Consider the following 19,652-nt stretch of genomic DNA (forward strand, 5'->3'; position numbering starts at 1 on the left):
CGGTATGTTTGTCTTCCCGCATCTGCGTGTGTTTGAATTTCTTAAAAAGTGGGAATCCCGTGATAATTTAGAAGCCAAGTCTAGATATAGCGGTATACCACCAATGCTATAACTGCCTTTTCCTTTGGATCTTATTGATCTTTCTCGAGAAGATCGATAGACTCAATACCGTTTTATACGTTTACAGGCATTTCAAACTCGAATAAAAATTTGAAACCACGACAAATAAATCTCCCGTGTCATTCCCGTTCCCGCAAGAGCGTCCGAAAATTTTGAAAGCCTGAATTACGCTTCTTACTCCCGCCGACATCTTGGAATAATTTTTATAATTACGCGTACGCCCGTCCGTATAACCCCCTTCATTAAGTCTCTTCTGGCGCGCGCTCGCGACGTATACAATCAGCCACAGCGCACACGAAATTAAATTAACTGCCGCGGCAGAGAGTGAGAGAGAGAGAGAGAGAGAGAGAGAGAGAGAGAGAGAGGCGGGCGTCGCTCGTTAAACACCGGCTGACAAAAGGCACTTTCGACACCTTTGCTTTGCACAGAGAGGGATCTCGTCACCTCTCGTGCCGCCGCCGTTATTTAGGCTACTTTGCTCTCGTGATGCGCTGGATTTTCGCGTGCGAGATGATGATGATGATGATGATGATTATGATGATGCTCGTGAAAATGATAATTGCGCGCTGCGAGTACAAGAGCCGTTGTATTATTTTTAACTATCCGTATTATGCAGATGGCGTTACGCGTGATTGTGTTATTACAGTATTCCTCGCTGTATATGGCTATAAATGAAAAAAAATGAAAATGAGAAGAAGCTTGTAAATTTTAGCCGCGAAAAATAAAGAATGAAAGCCGAGGCTTGCTAATTCCCGATTGGATTAACGAACGATTTCGAAGGGCCTCGGGCGACAATTAATTGGAGATTCCGTCATATTCCGGTCGACGCCACGCGTATTGTGTACGAGGGAATTCCAAACGGATCACCTTTATTATTTTCGTACGAGGAATTCGATTGATCATTATTACACGCAGCTCTTTGTTGGCTGTCTCTTTGAACGAAAGTGTACGAGTCTTCGATGAATGATGACGAGCTGATTTTTCGGGTATAATGATCGGTTGTTGTTTTTTAGGAGGTACTTGTCGCTGTGTTAGACGTTATTGCTCCACGAAAAAAGCATGATTTGACTAACGAGGAGCCCCAACGATATTGTAATAGAGACATCTCAACATAATTTGACCACCAAAAGATTTTGAAGCGTGCCATAAGTATGAACTAAACATAATGTATAGTCAAAACTAAAACTGGCACCTATTTTCACCTGCCAGAGATACCGAGAGCTTAGACGATGAGAAAGGGACCAGTCTAAAACTCGCTAAACACTGCGTCGTGAACGAGTTTGCGTTGCGATGCTGATTGTGTCTTTACTTTTTGCTGTGATCGATTATTTTGTGCTTATCGTTATCGAAATGTGCTGAAAAAAAGATCAAGAAAATTAGATTACCAACCGGAAGATGCGCTTTTGTATTGAACAATTAGTGCAGCTCGGTTAAAGAAGAAATCACAGCTCCTAGAGACGCCTTTCGGTAAACACCGCATCCTCGCCTAATTATCGAGCTTCTCCGTCTCTCTCTCTCTCTCTCTCTCTCTCTCTCTCTCTCTCTCTCTCTCTCTCTCTCTCTCTTCTGCGAGTTTCGACGTAATCGCTTTTCTCTTCCTCTCTCTCTCTCTCTCTCTCTCTCTCTCTCTCTCTCTCTCTCTCTCGCTTTCTCGCCTCATCATTGGAATGCCGGGCGAGTTTCAGCGTCGCGAATTGTTTCGACGTGCAATTATTGAAAACGTGATAATGCACGCGCGCCCACGGTGTATGTGCACAGAAATTTGTTTCTTCTTTCGCCTCTCTCTCTCTCTCTCTCTCTCTCTCTCTCTCTCTCTCTCTCTCTCTCTCTCTCTCTCTCTCTCTCTCTCTCTCTCTCTCTCTGTAGACACTTTGTCGGGGAGCAAATTGCCGGGGGATTATAGGTGCAATTGCATCACTCGTGCTGTATCGAGGGCTTTTCTTTAGTTTACACGCACACGTGCCATTGAGAGATCATTAGCATTTTACAATTTATTAAATTACGCCAGAGAAACTCGCGAATTTCAATTTGCGAAGCATCTTTCGTGCGTACGCGTGATGCTTCGCAGGCGTAGGTGTACAGCTGTACGGCTGTATACATAGACAAGAGCAGAAGAAAACGGAGGCAAGGCCGATAGTAATCAGCACAGCGCTGAAACCTCGCACTCGGCAGTCCCACACCAAGGCTAATAATTGATTAAACCCGAGAGAGAGAGAGAGAGAGAGAGAGAGAGAGAGAGAGAGAGAGAGAGAGAGAGAAAGAAAGAGAGATAGAGAGAGAGGGCTTCACCCCTTACACACCAGCGAATGATAATGATATTACGAGTATAAGCCTCTCTCTCTCGGTGTGTACGTGTGCGAGTATACGCGACTCGCTTCCGTGCGCAGCTTCCCTCTCGCTCGGCTTTTATTAATCCCATTTTCCCGCCGACGCTTCTGCCTCTTCTGTTCCTTCTTATTGCCGTGTTTAATCGCGTATTATTTCGCCGTATACCCCTGCCTACCGAGCTACGTGGATAGAGGACTGTGGGAGCGGAGTAGCGCATGGAAGTGACTGCCTTGAACTGATTACGGATCAGAGGAGACCGCCGTTCCGTGGATGCGCGCGCGCGGGGCGTGGGTTCGCTGATTGAGCTGCGGCGGGTTTTCTTTCGTTTTGCGCGATTATAATATGTGTGTTTGCGAGAGCCGCTCGTGATGGCCGAGTAATTCTCGATAATGTTGTTCCGAGACACGCATAACACGTACTTTGTCCAAGGGAAAACGTTGCGGGTACTCTATTCTGGATCGATTACACTTTTCTTCGTCGGATGATTGCCGCAGTCGCCAGGAGAAGCAAGATAGTCCCTCGCGCAAAGTCTGACAGAAAACAGGTGTCCCGAAGAAAACCGAGAGTACACGTCGCGCACTTTTCGTAGAAGCGTCTTCTTGTTTTTGCTTCTGCTCTCCGCGTTTTCAATCATCCCCCCTACCGACCGCCCCGCTTTAATTTTTTAACGAAGTTCGCTCTTCGTTTCCAAACGCGAGCAGAGCGAAGGAATGCTGAAAGCTCCAAAAAATCCTTCACTTTCACCGCAAACCACTCGACCTCGTGTTCCCGCTTTCATCTTGTCGCTTTTTCTCGACGGCGGCGGCGGCGGCAGCAGCGACGTCTAGTCCCCTCGTAAGTAACAGCTGTTGGTCGTCGCTCGGATACTAAACGAGCGCGTGCTCCTTACACGAGTCGTCCGTTCGCGTACAAAGCGAACGCGAGCGTTCGCGCGACAATTTACCTCTCGCGAGCGCGATATAACGAGCGGGACACGCCGAGGAGCAGCTTCTTCTTCTTCGTCTTGTTCTTCTTCTTCTTGGATATGTGTACCGGGAGGACGTCATCTCGGCGTCGAGGCGACACGACGTGCGTGAGACTTCTGTGCGGGTAGGGATGGGTATCACTTGCGTGTGAATTTGCTTTTGACGACAGGCCATGTGAAATTGATTCCAAGGGTGCAGTTATGGGCGTTTTGTTATGTACATAATATATAAGAAACAGCTGCGGGTGAAAAACTATCTGTTATCTACCAATTTGTTCCACTTGATGGACAAGTTTTAGTACGCACCGCTTGAGAACCCTTCTATCCAAATAGATATAATTCATATAGGAGTATTATGCAGATAACGATATTTTTATACAAAATGCAAACAAAGATAAACAATTATCTTTCGCATACTTCTCTCCGTTCAGTAGCCAACTCTCACAGTGTTCCCCCGTTACACGACGCACAATACACTCACGACTCGTTTGCTCCTTCGCCGTTTCTTATCGAATAGACTCTCCATACCTCAGTTCATTCGTTAAAAGTCCTATACATCCCGAGGAACCCGCGACGTATAGTAGCGAGAGACTATGGAAGGTTTCTTGCACTCGACGGCATATGCGTGACGTTTGAATTTGTTGCATTGTTCACTATTTGTTTTACCTTTGATCCTGCGGTACTAATACGGTAATTTGTGAGCGACAATTAAATGAAAGCGCACAAAACTTCTGCGTATTTTTTAAAAAAGACATAAACATTTTGTTTGTCCTTTGATTGATTTTTATTTTAAAAATACCCTTGCGAGTCTAATCTATGTGGCCTGCTATAGAGCGATATCAAGTATCAAAACAAAGCAGTTTTGGACTAGTCCTTTTGTCACTGCCTAAACGCTCCGTGTCTCTGGCAGGTGAAAGGTCTGCAGCTCGATCATCTCGATAGATTCGGGTATACACGCAGGTGCGCAGACGATTACATCGCGCGCGTCCGTAGACCGTAATTAGATCGGGGGCTAGGTGTTAATGGAGTCGTTACACCGGCCGCGAAATGATCAGAGAGACGTCATTATAAAATCTGGCTCTTGTACAGACCGCCGCGCGCTGTGTTATGCGTGATAATTGGGGCGATTTTTTTCTTTCAAAAAGCCCGCGCGCAAAGCTTTTCGATGCAAATTTCACGAGCTTAATGAAGACGCTGCGGAGAGTAGAGGGAGTAATTATGTGACTTTAACCGGCTACCGACGTGTAGTATGCTAATGTCGCTGGTAAAAATATGTTTTCCGGCACCACTCTCTGATATGTGACGCTTGTATTACCCACATCAGAAAAGAGCGGAGCTTTCGGCAATTAAAACCGCGTTATTCGCTGCAGAGGAAGACCGCGCGATGGCAACAACAACAACGCCCTCTTCGGCGAATATCGAAGCTTGACGCTCGAGATTGATGCCGCGCATTTTTCACGCGATCGACGTCTCAATTCCCCAGAGCGTTAATTCGCCAATAATAACGCGCAATTTCGTGAACATCCGAAAAATATCCACTGCAGGACCTTTTCAATCAAGTCCTAACGAGCCTCCAAACAGCCATCGATTAGAGAAGCTTCTCCTCTTCAGTCGCTTCTCGTTCCTCATCGCTTCTTCTCCGATGCCTAATGGCTAATTTCGTGGGTCGGATTTATCGGGAGGTGCGATCGCGAGGCTTTTTGGCAGCGTATACGTACCCGTCGAGAGTAATGAGAGTTTGGATCGCTCAATCATCTCGGGCCGCGACGACGCGACATGATTTTCAGCCTCGAAAATAAATCGGCGAAACCGTAAACGCATACGGCGTTTCGTATTATATTATACGCGAAGATTTATAGATTATAGATAAAAATTCTCGTTTGATTTGTTACAAAATCATTTAGCCAACGTAGTGGAGTCCATTAATTCTGTCGACGCGCGGCGTATATAACAAATTACAGCTGAAAACGATTTTTCCTCCGATTCCGGAAAAACCGGCGACACGTTTCATTCCCGAATACTCAATCACAGCGCCGCCGCCGCGTAATTTTGCAAAGAGAGCCGTATATATGAGGATGATAAAAAGGAAATCAATATAGCATAGATGGATTTCCAATCCTATACACATTATAGATAATCCACACGGAGTCGGCATATATATGTATATCGACCGGGTGATTTATCGCCGGCGAGTAATCCGAAGTCGCGCGTAATATCTCTCGGGAAGGGCGAAGCTGACCGTCCGTAATTCCATCGCTGCAAGTGCTCCGTGATATATTATGCGGCTGCGCTGCATACATACACGTATACGTATGGATAAGCTAAGTACATCCCGTTGCGCATTCTCCTACTTGCTTATCCTCGCCGTATGCGTTTTTATTATAAAAACCAGCTGTAATGAGCCTAACTGATGTACGGACGCCGAATATAGTTCTGTATTTAAATTAAGTTTCTCTGATCTTAAGGCAAAGGCATTGCTATCCTTTATAAGCATAGACGTCAACGAAATTTATCAGATCAGTAGCAGACCTCGAACTATAACAAAAGCCTTACTTTCCATTATTAAAGTTATTAAGAATACACTGTGTTTTCCATTTATTCATTGTGTGCGAAGCACTTTATAGGGTTTGGAGAGTCGGAACAGCTCAACCGTCGCTTTACAAATACCAAAACGAAACTTGAATCGAAGCGATTCATTAAATCCGTCATTACGAGATATTCTAAACGCACACGACAGAGAGTCATCGGAAAAATGCTCGGGTAATGCTCTCGGAAAGCGCGCGGAGGCCTCCATTTCTTATATACAGTTAAAATTGCCATGACAAATGCATCACGTGCTGCCGTAGCAGCAGCAGCAGCGCAAAACAGAAGGCGCGCTAGCATGCCTAATTTAACGGGGAATTGACAATTTGTAGAGACGCGCGCAGCCGTACACACAAACGAGCTTCCGCTTGTCATTACCTCTCGCGCGCGAGAGCACGGATTGTTCGATGGCTCTTCGGTATCGCTCGCCGCCTCGATTTATCATTTTCGATGCAGCAGTCACTCTCGTCCGCGGGCTTTATTACTCATCATCGATGTAACCCGCTGAATACGTATTATACGTACGCGAGAGATGGAGAAATTTATCTCCGGTCTTAATGACGATTATGGCTCGTGATCATGCGCATTATCCGCGGGTGTCATTTGTTTAGAGATTCGATGAATCTTATGAACGCGTTATACCCCTGAAATTGAGTTTGCCATAATTATGCTCGGAGAATCGGACGATGTAAAAAAATGGTAATCGAAACACGCGCTCTGTTGCAGCCTCGCATATTTGGAGTAAAAGCCACTCGCCGTTATCACACAGCCGTGCACTTGACGCGCCTAATACGTTTGCCGTGTTTCGCGCCTTTTCTCGGAATACTTTGATCGATAGCGGAGGTGGGCATACACCCGGGAGTTCCACTCCTACATCCACTCGCTAGATCCGCGAGCCAGCGTCTAAGCTGTGCGTGCCGGGATGAAAGGGAAATTGGAATTGGTTAATTGCCGCGGCAGGAGGATTGCATTTCTGCGCTCGAGGGCGATGTATTGGCGGTGATTTAAGAGGGTGTTACGTGATTCCAAGTTTTTCAGTTGACGGAGAAGTCTTGAATCGAAGTATTTTACGCCAGCTGCTTTCTAAATATTGGAGGATATTATGTCCGTATTAATATCCAATCAATCTTCGAGAGGATTAAAAAGTACTCGAGAGACAACACGTAATAAACTAGCTGCTACCGCGTGCACCGATTAATCCTCCGATGAATTTCTCCGAAGGTATAAACATTCGTAATATTTTCCACGCCCAACTACAGATGCGTATAAAATGTAAAGTAAAAGTTGCCGAACTCTGAATCTTCACAAAAAAAAGGAACCTCGTACATCACCCAAAAATCCATCGAATTTCCATACGCACAGATGCATCATCCTAATGGGATTATAATGCTTATTAATGCTTCTCGTAATATCAGGCATCGGAAAAACAAAATATATTCAGTATGCTAAAACGACACTTCAAGCAACTTTTATAACTCTCAGCGCGCTCAATCAGACTCGCGGCAGTTTCGTCAAACGCGAATTACGATAATTCAGCTATTTATTCATTCCTCGAGACGCGCGCCGACGCTGCGCGCACAATAATAACGACTTTACGACTCTCTCTCCCTCTCTCTCTCTCTCCCGAGATAGAGAGAGAGAGAGAGAGAGAGAGAGAGAGAAAATTCCTGCGTAATCAGCCGCTAAATACGGAAACATAATGGTATAAACAGCCTCCTTAACGAGCGGACATCAAGCTAACTGTTTTTTTCGCGCGACACTCGCGATCAATGACATCTTTAGGTAAGGTACGTCGTGTAAACTTCCGGGCGATTCGTAGGGTCTCTGCTTTCTCAATATAGCTCTTTGTTCGCTCCGCAGTCCGCGGTCGATCCACTCGCGATTGTTTAATCGCGCAAATTTATTCAGAGACAGACAGACGCTTTGATTCATCGCCCCTGTCATAGCTGATCAACTCGTATGTGATGAACCTTTTTTATAAGCGAATCAAAATTCCGTATTCAAATCCACATGCCGGCGCTCAAAACAATGGCATACACTCTTCTTGGCATTTCGAATAAGCAACCTCCCGACCGAGCATACGCTTTATCGCAGAGGCTCTCGTGTCTACGTGCCGTTTGGGGTTGTTGCACCTAGCCATATCCCGATGACGTCACGAGGCGTGTCTCTCGCCTGGATGTTTCATATAATGTGGGTATGTATACCTTCGTCGCGAGAATATTTCTCCTCGAGTGTCCGCGAGTGCATGGACACGTACAGCTTTCATCTCATCCTGTGCTGCTATTTTCCTCTGCGGATACGTCGCGCGTTGACGTCGAGAGATGCTTTTTTTTCTGCCGTCTACGATATGCGGGAGGAAAAATGTTCGATTTGGAAATGTGTTTAGAGGAGCGTTATTCATATTCTCGACGTTGACAAAGCATCATATTGTTCTAATTCGGTATTCACGAGTATAACACTCTTGATGAATCTCACTGTGTAATGCGTGTATTAAAAGTCTGTCTCGACCATTCGAATTCGCACTCGATATTAATGATGATTCGCCGGTTGTCAATTTTTCACAACCAAATGAAAAGCGTCCGTTGCATCAACCGAATCTTCGACCCAATTACTCTGCGCACCTCCGCGGAGAGAATTACGAATTTCGTCCACACCTCATGGAGCTCATTGTCTAGAACGAAATAGCGGGTTAACGATCATTCCAGCTCTCTCGTCGATTCCCATCCGTATTCCAATTAAATCAATCACGGGCTAATATCGCGACATAACTTACGCGGCTAATAATCAGCCGCGTATACACGCGCGTGTCCCGACGTCTACAGCTATTTTTCTCGACGTCTTTAATACACCTATATGGGTGCGTCGCTTTCTAATGTACGTCTTCTTTTATCTCGGCGCTATGTCTCGAGGCGAATTTGTCACGCGGAGAGGAGAGAGAGAGAGAGAGATAGAAGGGTTTTTATCTATCTTTGGCCTTTCTGGATTAATGCTGCTGTCTCGCGAGTATAGGTGGAATATGTTTCGCCCAAGCACGTATATGGAGAGGTGTCGTATGTAAAACTTTTGGTTATTAGTGGAAATAAAAGTATGCACCAAAGTCGTGTGGGATGGAGACTTAATCTAGGGTATGATGGATAAGGTTCTGGCGTTATTAGTATTATATAGGTACCTATAATTAAGTTGTAGGCACGTGTCTTTTTAGAACAATGATGATAATCCCTTTGATCAATAACAGTGTCACAGACGCACACGTCTGCAACGCGAGCAGCGAGACGAGCCAGCGATAAGAGTCGAGCAGCTGAGTCGTACTGCGATGCATGCGCTTCGGATGCATCGTAGATGTTAGCTCAGTGGTTAGAGCACAGGCCTCTGGCTCTCGGGTCGGCGAGTTCGAGTCCCGTCGTATACTTTTCCAGACACAAAGTCGTTTCCCACTGTATATTACCACTGAAGTCCTAGGTGTTAAGAATCCCAGGCAGTTACAGTATGAGCGATAAAATTAAAGGAAGTTTTGGCATTTGAGTAAGGTCCCGCTATAATTTATATGCACTGGGTAGCGAATAACGCTTATGGAAAAAGAAAAGCGCCCATGCGCCATCTATCTACACCGGCCAGAGGCTCGAAGATTTTAAGCAGCGTGGTTAAGGAAGAGGCCACGTCAGTCTAAAACTGCTGTATTCAAATACATTGCAGTAATTTTGATTTAAAAATGTCACAAATCTCGCAATAACAGAGTTCAATTTTTTTTAATCTTCGCACATACACACAATGCACATAGTGGAAAAATTATTTTTAATTATTATATGGCTCTAAATTTTTATGGTTATGGAAGGTTACTCTTCTAACGCACTTCATTCAGAGAACATTATCGATTCACTCGCCGCAGTTGATTTTTAGAGACATTAAACTAACCTAGATAAATTTCCTACAACTAAACGCTTAATTATTATACATATTCGCAATTCGCAGTACATATGCTTATACGCTCGCAATTGTTACAACAGGGTTGCTAAACGGACTTATATACTAACTGAGCTAACTTCTTACCGCTTGCGGGTTTTATTTCCCGTGCACCCCCTAGCGGCAGCACACAAAACAGCCATGTTTGCTAAACGCGCATGTGCATAACGCGTCAATACGCATCAGTTCCGATTTTCAGATGAAAAGTACTATACGTTCTATTAAAAATTACTACACTGTCAGGTAAAAATTCATACATTGGCGATTTTCACTATAGTTTCTGTTAATTTTTCCTATTGAGTATGGTAAATTTTATATGGAAGTTTAGTAAAAATTGATATAAATCTAGTAAAAAGGTCAGTTTTGTCAGTCTGTGACGATATTACCAAACTTTCCAGTAAATTATCATGAACATATAGTAAAATTTACGCACTATTTCTCTCAGTGTATGACATTCATTGAAAACATCGTCGTTTATTTCCTCGTCTCTCTCCCTCCTAACATTCAGCGTATACCATCCGTATAAAAACCCATCGACTCTTCATCAGCGACAAACCAAAGCGCAGCCATACAAATCACTCTTCATTACACGCGCAGCAGCGATTGTCGAAAACCTCGTACTCTCTCCATTACAGTAAAAAAAAGTTGCTCCTTTCAGCATAAACGCGGCTTTAACGTCCCCGCGATGAAAATTCAGTATATTCCTGTGGTCCTCCTCTCTTTTGAAGCGGTGCCAAAGAATCGCAAGCACGCTCATAACAATTTCGAGCCGCGTATCTTCCCGGCGCGAGTCGCATTAAAACGACTGCAGCATGCGAGCGGTGTGCATTCGATTGAATTTATTAATCACGTCCAGGCAGTAAAGCTTATGCACTGTTCTCTCGTTTATGCGAAAGTCTCAATCGTCGAGTCGGAGTGCGTGCTGCGGTTAACCTCATTAGAGAGATTAAGCGCACACCTCTCGGATAATGAAGCTACGCGCTCGATTTTTATGACGGAGTGTGTGCCGCGCAGTCGCTTAATTTTTGTCACTGCTCATCGGGCTTTCCATTTGTACGAGGAGATGACCTTATTGATGTTGAGTTTCTTTTATTTATCATCATCTGCATAACGTGGCCTCGAATACCAGAAGTCACGGGACTAGTCTTGCGAATCTCTCAAAAAATCCCATCTCTCCGATCTGAAAGGCATCAAGCACGAATTCCACAATGCGAAAGTCCGAGGCTCTAATTAAAATACCTCTGCAACGTCGTCTCCCGAAACTGTTCTTCTTCCCGTCCATGCGCTCTGCCCTGCGTCCGAGCTCACAAAGAAATACGGACGACGACTCAATCGCGGCGTCGATGTTTATGACGCCAATCGAATGCGTCGTTATTGGGAGTTGGCTCTCTCGAGTCTCTCCCTTTCTCGTTAAAAAGCGTCGTGACTCGTAACTCCCTCGGTCCTTTCGACTTTTCGCGCTGCGACTTTACCGTTACTAACCGGCCGCCGAAAAGTGGCTCTTTTGTTTTCTTTCGGGCTTTCTTTTCTCCTCGCAGGAAAGCCATTTTTCAGAGGTCCAACAGTTATGCGGGGACCCGACGGTTTCGAGTTACAATTTGTGCTTTTTTCGAGGCAGTAAAACCCCGGCTGAGCTACCGGAATCCGAGCCTAATTAGAGGTGAAAAAATCGCGGTAAAGTCAGCTCCTATACTTCCTCTCTCCGTCGAAAGAGAGAGAGAGAGAGAGAGAGAGAGAGAGAGAGAGAGAGAGAAAGGGAAACGATTGTGTCTGTGTATTCTCTCGCTGGTCCGAACAATAAACAAGCTTTTTTTCAAGCCGCCGCGCACAAAAGGAGCCGGACCATTTGTTAGCCCTAATTTCGCGCGAAGTATGTCTTTAATTTTCGGATTTATGCAGAGCCAAAAGGATCCCGGCCCCGCAATCAAGATCCGAGGCTTACGCTTGCAAGGCGAATTCCCCGAAATTTTCGAGGAACAAAACGTCTCTCTCTCTCTCTCTCTCTCTCTCTCTCTCTCTCATACACAAGACTATTTCCCTTGATTGCGCCAACTGTACATGGATTCAAGCCGCGCTCGTTGCGCGATAAAAAAGCGGAGACAAACGTTTTCTTTCTGCCCTGCGGTGATGCCGATCCACTTACCTATACTCTCGCCGCCGCTGTAGTAGCCGTTGTTTACTCGGTTGCGGCGAGGTGCTATTTATTTTTTGCCGCAATAATCGCGCGCCGGAGAAGACATTAGGACTGTATGTACCGCCGTCGTCGGCGCTCCGAGAAATAAAAACGCGCGGGCACACCCAACTTTTTCTTGCTCAATAGTTGTACACAACCAACATCGGAGTATTATTTTTATTTACCTAGTGTGAAATTTTCCTTCACCCATCCATACCTCGTACAGCGTACCGGGAAAATTATCGGCCGATATCTAGCGCAGAGAGTCTAACCACGAGTTATTACTAAGATAGGCCCATTACGCATTATCCACGCCGCCCTTTTTCCGAGCGCGTATACGAGTCCCTGTGTCCGTATATATATATAGAATACACGTGTGTATTGAGAGGTGCTTTCAGCGGCTTTTCCGTAAAGTGAGAGAAAGAGAGAATAGCGCAGCAACGACGCGAAGCCGGAGGCCTTTGATGTTGACACGATTTACTTTGCTCGGAGAAGAGCTTGATAGAGCAATTTGCGAATTTGCAAGAGGTAATGGGGGTCGGCCGGCTTTTCTCATTGTCGGCTTTTTGCTCGGGTTTTGCTGGGAATTGTCTGCTCTTTGCGAAAGTAAATTTTTTTTGGGATTCGGTGGCTATTGTTTTGATATTATATTGATAATTTGGATGATAGTGTACGAGTGTTCTGAAACAATTTTCTCCTTTGATATAATTTCGAATTGAAAAAAAATAACTACTTGTGACCCGAAAATTTTCTATCATCATTTACGAGTTAATAGTACCAAAAATTACAGTTATTGAAAACAAAGACTGTCGTAGTATAGTCGAGTGCCGCGTATAGTCGTAAAACCAAGTAGATTTGGATCGGCCTTCTCATTGCTCAAACTTTTCTACTCTCGTCTCTGTCTAGCGACGATAGGTGGCGCACGGGCACTTCCCCTGTCTCCCTACATCGATTTCTGCGCGAAGACTGCATATATAAGTAATCGCATTATGCCAAAACTCACTATTTTAATAAGCCTGCCGGTGTCACTCGTGCTACAACTGCCTGGAAGCTTACGGCTTCGAATTTTATCGAATTAGCTTTGCTGGCAAAAATTAAAAGCAACACCGTTTATCAGAAGACTCGAATAAGAAATAAAAATAACGTACATTGGCATCGCAGTGAAAATTCATTTCGCAACGAAACTAAACTCCCGCAATTTCGTCGCCGGCCCGTTTGAAATTAGCGGCGAAACAAGGGCTCTACTCCGATCCGCCAGCGCTCGCTCATTATCCCATTAATAATAAATTCGCCCAGAGTCAAAGTTCCTAGAATGCATTCGTGACGTAGCGAAATTCGCGCGACACGCGCGCGGCTCCCTTGTTACCATCGCTTTTCGAGAAACTTTGCTTTTTTGTCGCTGTAGAAATTTCGCAGGACCTGACACGCCGAATGAAGTTTGTTTTACCGCTAATTTTCCCTGATAAGAAAAACACATTTCGTAAAATGATTTATCTGAATATGGCTATAAGCCTCCGCTTCATCACAATATAAATACAATTTTCATCACACGAGACAAGTTCAAGACCAACCAAGCCATTTCAATGCAAACCGAAATAAATGCTCTCGCAGCCGGTTTATGACAGGTAGCAGATTCGCAGACCGCTCGGCGGCAATTCTCTCTCCCGTGTTCGCGAAACAATCTCTCGTTCGCCCACTTGCCGCGACGACGACGACTACGAGGACGACGAGTCGGTAGCTGTGCTCTCGGAATAAGTCCTTCATAAATCCGAGAAACACGAGGCGAGAAAGAGAATCAAAAATCCAGCCAAGCGTGTAACGGTGCTCTACGCGGGAATCCTAATTCAAAGCGCTTGTTCTCGTCCCGAGGGAAGAGGAGGAGGCTGGAGGATGATGGGAGTCGGTATATACGCGTGGGCTTATCTGCTACGAGGGAAGCTAATGCCATTGTGTGCTCGGTGTGAGAAAACTGGAAACCACCGCGTAGAAGAGAGGAGCGTGTTATTGGCCGATTGTTTTGGGATTGATGTGTTTTGTTACAAATTTTATCGAGGCGTGCGCTTGAAAACGAGATGGTCTTTAATGATGTTTCTAACTACACCTTATTACTCATGAACGTTCGATATAATATTTGATTATAAAGACACTTTGAATCTTAAATGTCAAACGTTTAAGGATATAAATAAGTAGTTACGTCCACGAACCAGCCAGACTCTACATCAATCAATTCAATCAAAACACTTTACATAATACCAGCAATCCACTGCAAACTCCCTAATTTCCTCGCTTTGCAAGCAAACCTCGGCAGCCGTCCACCAACAGCCAATGAAATATCGATTGCCGAAGTGAAGCAGCAAAAGCGGTGCGAGCAAATTTGCGGCACGTTACCGATCGCACGTAATTCCAGACTGCGCCTTGCTATACGTATTCTCCTGTGTATACACATACACACGCGACGTTCGTTCGTTTAAGCAGCCAATAGTTTACATAGGAAATTCATCGGCGTCTCCGGACGACGAGGACGCCCGCGGCTAGTCCGCTTTATCGACCGCGACGCGAGTATTCTGCAAGGTAAAGGGGAGACACGCTATATGCGCTGTTCGGGGACTGCTATCCATCAATTAGATATTTGATTTTCGGTCTTTTGGGTGTTATTTAACCTTCTATTTTTGTATATTATACATGCATTCTTTTTTCAATTTCTTCTTTGGGTGTAAAAAGCATTTTATAATAAATAGTAAGCAGCTTCAGTTTTATTCGCCAAAGTTCAACATACAAAATATCGAAATTAGCTCGAAGAAGCCCTGAGCATTTCCCGTAGGTACGACGGCCTTCGTGATTAATCTACGTAAATATGAACGACGTTACACAAGGAACGCTGACGACGCCCTGCGCTGTTGTATAGCGGTCAGCACGCAGCGGAGAGCGGAGTAGCGGCTGGTGTTTCGCAAACGTTGCTGTTGCCATTGCTGCCGCTCGGAACAAGCTTGTTTCTCCAGAGATGTTTGATTTACGCTTATCGAATTATTCCACGTCTGTACGGGCGAATGCACCGTTCTAGATGTGTGTATAGGCTATGCCGAGTGATGGCTTCTTATTCGAAATGCATTGATCTGATTGAAGTTTATATATCGAATCTATAAATGCGATTCATGTGCGTCACGAGTTAATCAATTATCCGCTTGTAGATGATTCATCAACAAGTCTAATGAACGTAAATAAATAAATTTTGTCCTTTTGTTTGATTTCAGGCGGCTGGGCCGCCGGTGCAACTCGAGCCCGTGGACCTGTCGGTGAAGACGCCGGTGGTGCTGCAGGTGCCCCGCTACAGTCCCGCGGCTCTGATAGCCGCGGCGCGCAAGCCACCCTCACCAGCGATCGCGACGCCCACGACCCAGCCACACCAGCCGCTACCGCCCTCCATCTGCGTCTCCACAGGTGAGTGACTCTTATTTCTCTTTCTGCTCTTTGACTTGTAATTCTTCGAAGTCTCTATGCAAATGATTTTCCCGGCCACGTGTGTGTTTTACGATATTATTCTTAGCTACGTGTAGCTACGCTGAAATAGTAAAGGTGCTGCAGTAAGGAATTTCCAAAGCATAAATAGTAGATGCAATGGATATTTCAATTTACTTATGTATTAAATTCATCTAAATAATTTAGAAGCCTAAGACATCATGAAATCGTTAAACAACGTACACGCACAAGGACAAAGTTTAATTTAAAAGCAACAAGTAACTACGTGTACGAGAAATCAGTGGAAAAAAGCTCGCAATTCAAACAACCAAACGAATAATAAACACTACTTCCCAACTGCGAAATTAGTAGCCCTCGAAAGACTTCTGTACACGACTGCAACTCCAGCCTCGGGAGTGTACACAGTGCAGCACTTCATTCGAGTCTCCGACTGTGTTTATATTTACTCGTCGTCGTCGTCGTTGTCGTCGTCGTCGACGCGTGTGTGTACATACACCTATATATAGAGGTTCACACGGCGTGGCTGGTGCAGCTTTTTCCGCGGCGCGACGAGACTTCCGGCTTTCGTTTTTTGCTCCACGCGAACAATGCTCCGGAGGGAAATATTATTGTTTTTGTTGCCGAGTCGGTCGTTTCATTGAGCTCGGCTTGATTGTCTTACTGTGTGTCTGCGATTCTCAGTTTGAATGATAATACGAGTGATTTTGCGGAGAATTACGCTACTTAGCTGTTTTTGCTTGGATTGTCTGTGATTAGATAATGACGATCTTTTGGAGGGTTATTTAAATTGATGGTGTATAGCTTATTTTAACTGTACTTATTGAACGCAAAAAAGATCGTCGGATGTGTCTGGCCATCATCACCTGTAACTACTGTTTTAAGTCTATTTCATTCATTTGAAAACATGCAACGCGTTTTCAATTTTTCAACCGGGAAAACTCAAAGTTTTTCCGATTATTTAACAGTGTAGTTTTAGAAAGTCAAGTTAACATAAATAGTTCTTCAAAACTAAAATGAGCTCCGACTACTTCGCGAAAGTCTGCCTCATTGCGAAGACAAGAATATCAGATCACGCTATAAACCGAGAGAAAGAGCCACCTGTCACCCATCAGCACAACTCAGCAAAACCGCGAGCATCAAAATGAAAAAAAAATAAAAATCCCTCGCTGAGCCAGCATCGTATAAGTAACTCGCATAGCGAGAGAGCAGCCTCTGGCAGAAGCGATGCACCGATACCGCCTCAAACTCTTCGCTGCAGCACGGCGGAACTCCTCCTCTGGACTCGCTTTTCTCTCTCCCCACGCCCTACGCCGTAAACGGCGCCGGCACAATTCCGCATTATATGAACTTGGCTGGAGCGCGCGAGGATAAGTTTGCTGGATATCGGCACTTTACTGCCCCCTAAGAGGCTTCTTTAGGAGGGCCGCTACGCTACGTGCAACAGCAGATCGCCGCCGATACAACGCTGCTGCTGCTTCTGCTTTATGGATTAATTATGCGCCATTTTTGCCGCTTCTCGGACACCTCGCGCTGTTATGCGAGGAAAGTGTTGCGTGTACCTCGCGTGTGTGTATCCAGATCGTGGAGTGCACGCGAGAAGAGGAAAAATAGAGCGTCGCTTCTGGTAATCGATGACAAACGCCTCAAACTTTCGCTTCCCACCGTATATCCAGCGATGTTTTTTAAGATCGAAAACTTCCGCTGCTATACGCCAGCCCATAGTCTCGTTTTGCGCAACGCGCGTATACTTTCCCATCGTTCGGTCCATCCTACACCGTCGAAGCCCATCGGAGTTTAACGTTACTTATGTACGCACGTGTGCTCGAGCTTTCCGCCTCGATTTGCATCTTCATTGCGTCGAGGTTGAGAGCAGCCGCGTATTCGCGCGCGAGTATTAATTCCTCGCGGATATGGAGAAAAATGACCGAGTGAAAGAGAGAGTTTAACGATTCGAGATGAGTATTTTTTTCAGTGCTCAACGTTTCTGCGGTATCCTACTCTGAAAAAGTCATGCCTTATTGACTGTACCGCAATGCATCTGCGTATATGTTTGAATTCCTGAGCACTGAAAGGTGAAATTGAGAAAGTACGATAACAAGCGGGTATGCGCTTTTCGTTGTGCTGTCGTGGCAATCATATCGACCTTTCAAAATGAAACAATTTTAAGCCTACTCGTGCACCAAACATTTTTATTGTAAAGACACTGTTGCGAGTCTAAGTGAAGGTAATTTTAAAACATACTACGTATGCGTGGAGCGCTAGTAGGATATCAATTACCAAAACAAAGCAGTTTTGGTCTGGCCCTTTCGTTACAGCTTATAAACTCTCCGAGTCTGTGGCGGGCGCTCATGCTACCTTTCACTTACATTTTGTTAAAAGATGAATATTTTACGAATACGATATTACTTCTCGAATAGTTTCTCGATGAAAAAAAAAGAAAACTCGAGAAATTCCACCGAACGGAAAATTCCTACATCGACCAGTACACTCACACAGCAGTCCCACTCTCCCTATAACCGTCATGGCGTACACAGCCGACTCGGGCCATATACGCGCCGTGATGCAACCGAAAATCGAAACCCGCCTCGTGTGTCTACTAGTCCGCTGCAGCCGAGGAGAAGAAAAAAGGCAAACCGCGGATTTACTATGTTGTCGGCGCGCGCGCGAGTCGTGATACTCTCCCGGGAGAGGCAGGCGGCGCCTTTTAAGGCGGGCAGACACTTGTAAGCTTCGTGCCAAAAGTTAATCGTTTCGAAAAAAGAACCGCCTTATCTACCGAGGATTTTGAGAATAGCTCGCGATCTCCTGCGCCGCCATTCACCGTTTCAATATGCCGCGCGCGCGCGCGCGTGAATTGCTCAACGAGCGAATAATTCGCTCTCGATATAAAGGCGTACGTATAATACCTCTATGCGAGTCTAAAACGACGCTCATTAGGAGCAAAGTGATCAATCTCCCGCTTGGGCAACGAAAATTTCGAGAGCGAGCAGTCAAAATTCCCGCGGATGATGTGTGAGGTGAAAGGCACGGGCTGCAGAGTATATAGAAGTTTTTTTTCCCTCGACTCTCCCGTGAATATTTAGACGATTTTCCCATCCGTTATGCGAGCCCAGCTCCCAAAGGGGAGCCTCGACGCGAAGCGGGAAAAAATTTTCAAAGTAAAACGTCGCACGCGCGCGGGTAATGAAGCTCGCAGGACGCGAAAACTAATCGACCGATTAGGACTTCATTGTGCGCGACGTCGGGGCGTTAATTACCGCTCCGCGAGAGGATGAATGGCCAATTTGCGCCTCTGTCCCTCGCATCTTTCGGTGCGCGGTATATTACACGCACTAATTTATGAGCCGTCAGCGACGACTTTTCCGCGGGACTCTATGTGCATTTGCATTTCCTCTCGATGCTTCAGGTCCGTTTTCAGGTCTGAAAATCGTGCGCGAGGACTGATATTTGTGGATTTTGGCGATGATGCGTTGCGCAACGAGCGGCATTAAAAACCCATAGCTCACGCGCGTCGTTATTAGAATCGACATCGATTCTGTACGCGTGGCGTAAAAACCCGATATAACGTGCGTCTTTTATACATAATAAGCCGCCGTAGTCAGCTAGGCGATAAATCTTGCGTCAGTCGACTTATTAGGATTATTCACGCGGCGGCGCTTCTTCGCCGCGCGAAATCGCGATCGTTCCGTTACACAGCCGCGCGTTCGATTGTGTGCCGTTCGTCGAATTACGAACGTTTTTTCACCGTACACACACACACACACACACACACACACTGCCGCATTTAACGCGGATGATCGATCGGGAATTTCGCCGATCTATTAAGAACGGTGATTAGGGAGAAACCATGGATCGCTTTCTAGGCCGATTTACGCGCGATCGAATACGTCCAGTTATTGTCGTGTGCGTGTGTGATGTAACCGACGCTTCGTCCTTCTATATATCCGTATACCGTTATCCACTCATTATTCGCTACCTTGAAAATTTCCAGATTCTCTCCGAGCCGCAGAAATGAGCTCGACGGCGCGCAGATCGATCGCTCGATTT

General features: G+C 45.5%; 1 protein-coding gene across 1 annotated transcript in view; it reads left to right on the forward strand.

Annotated features, from left to right (window-relative positions):
- Positions 1-19,652, forward strand: part of LOC100115031 (Krueppel-like factor 7) — a 378,332-nt gene that overhangs the window by 144,763 nt on the left and 213,917 nt on the right. The window contains exon 4 of the mRNA XM_008215036.4: positions 15,380-15,566. Coding sequence (XP_008213258.1) covers positions 15,380-15,566 — 187 coding nt within the window. The remainder of the gene's footprint in view (positions 1-15,379; positions 15,567-19,652) is intronic.

This window comes from Nasonia vitripennis, chromosome 1 (assembly GCF_009193385.2).
Source record: "Nasonia vitripennis strain AsymCx chromosome 1, Nvit_psr_1.1, whole genome shotgun sequence".
Lineage (NCBI taxonomy): Eukaryota > Metazoa > Arthropoda > Insecta > Hymenoptera > Pteromalidae > Nasonia > Nasonia vitripennis.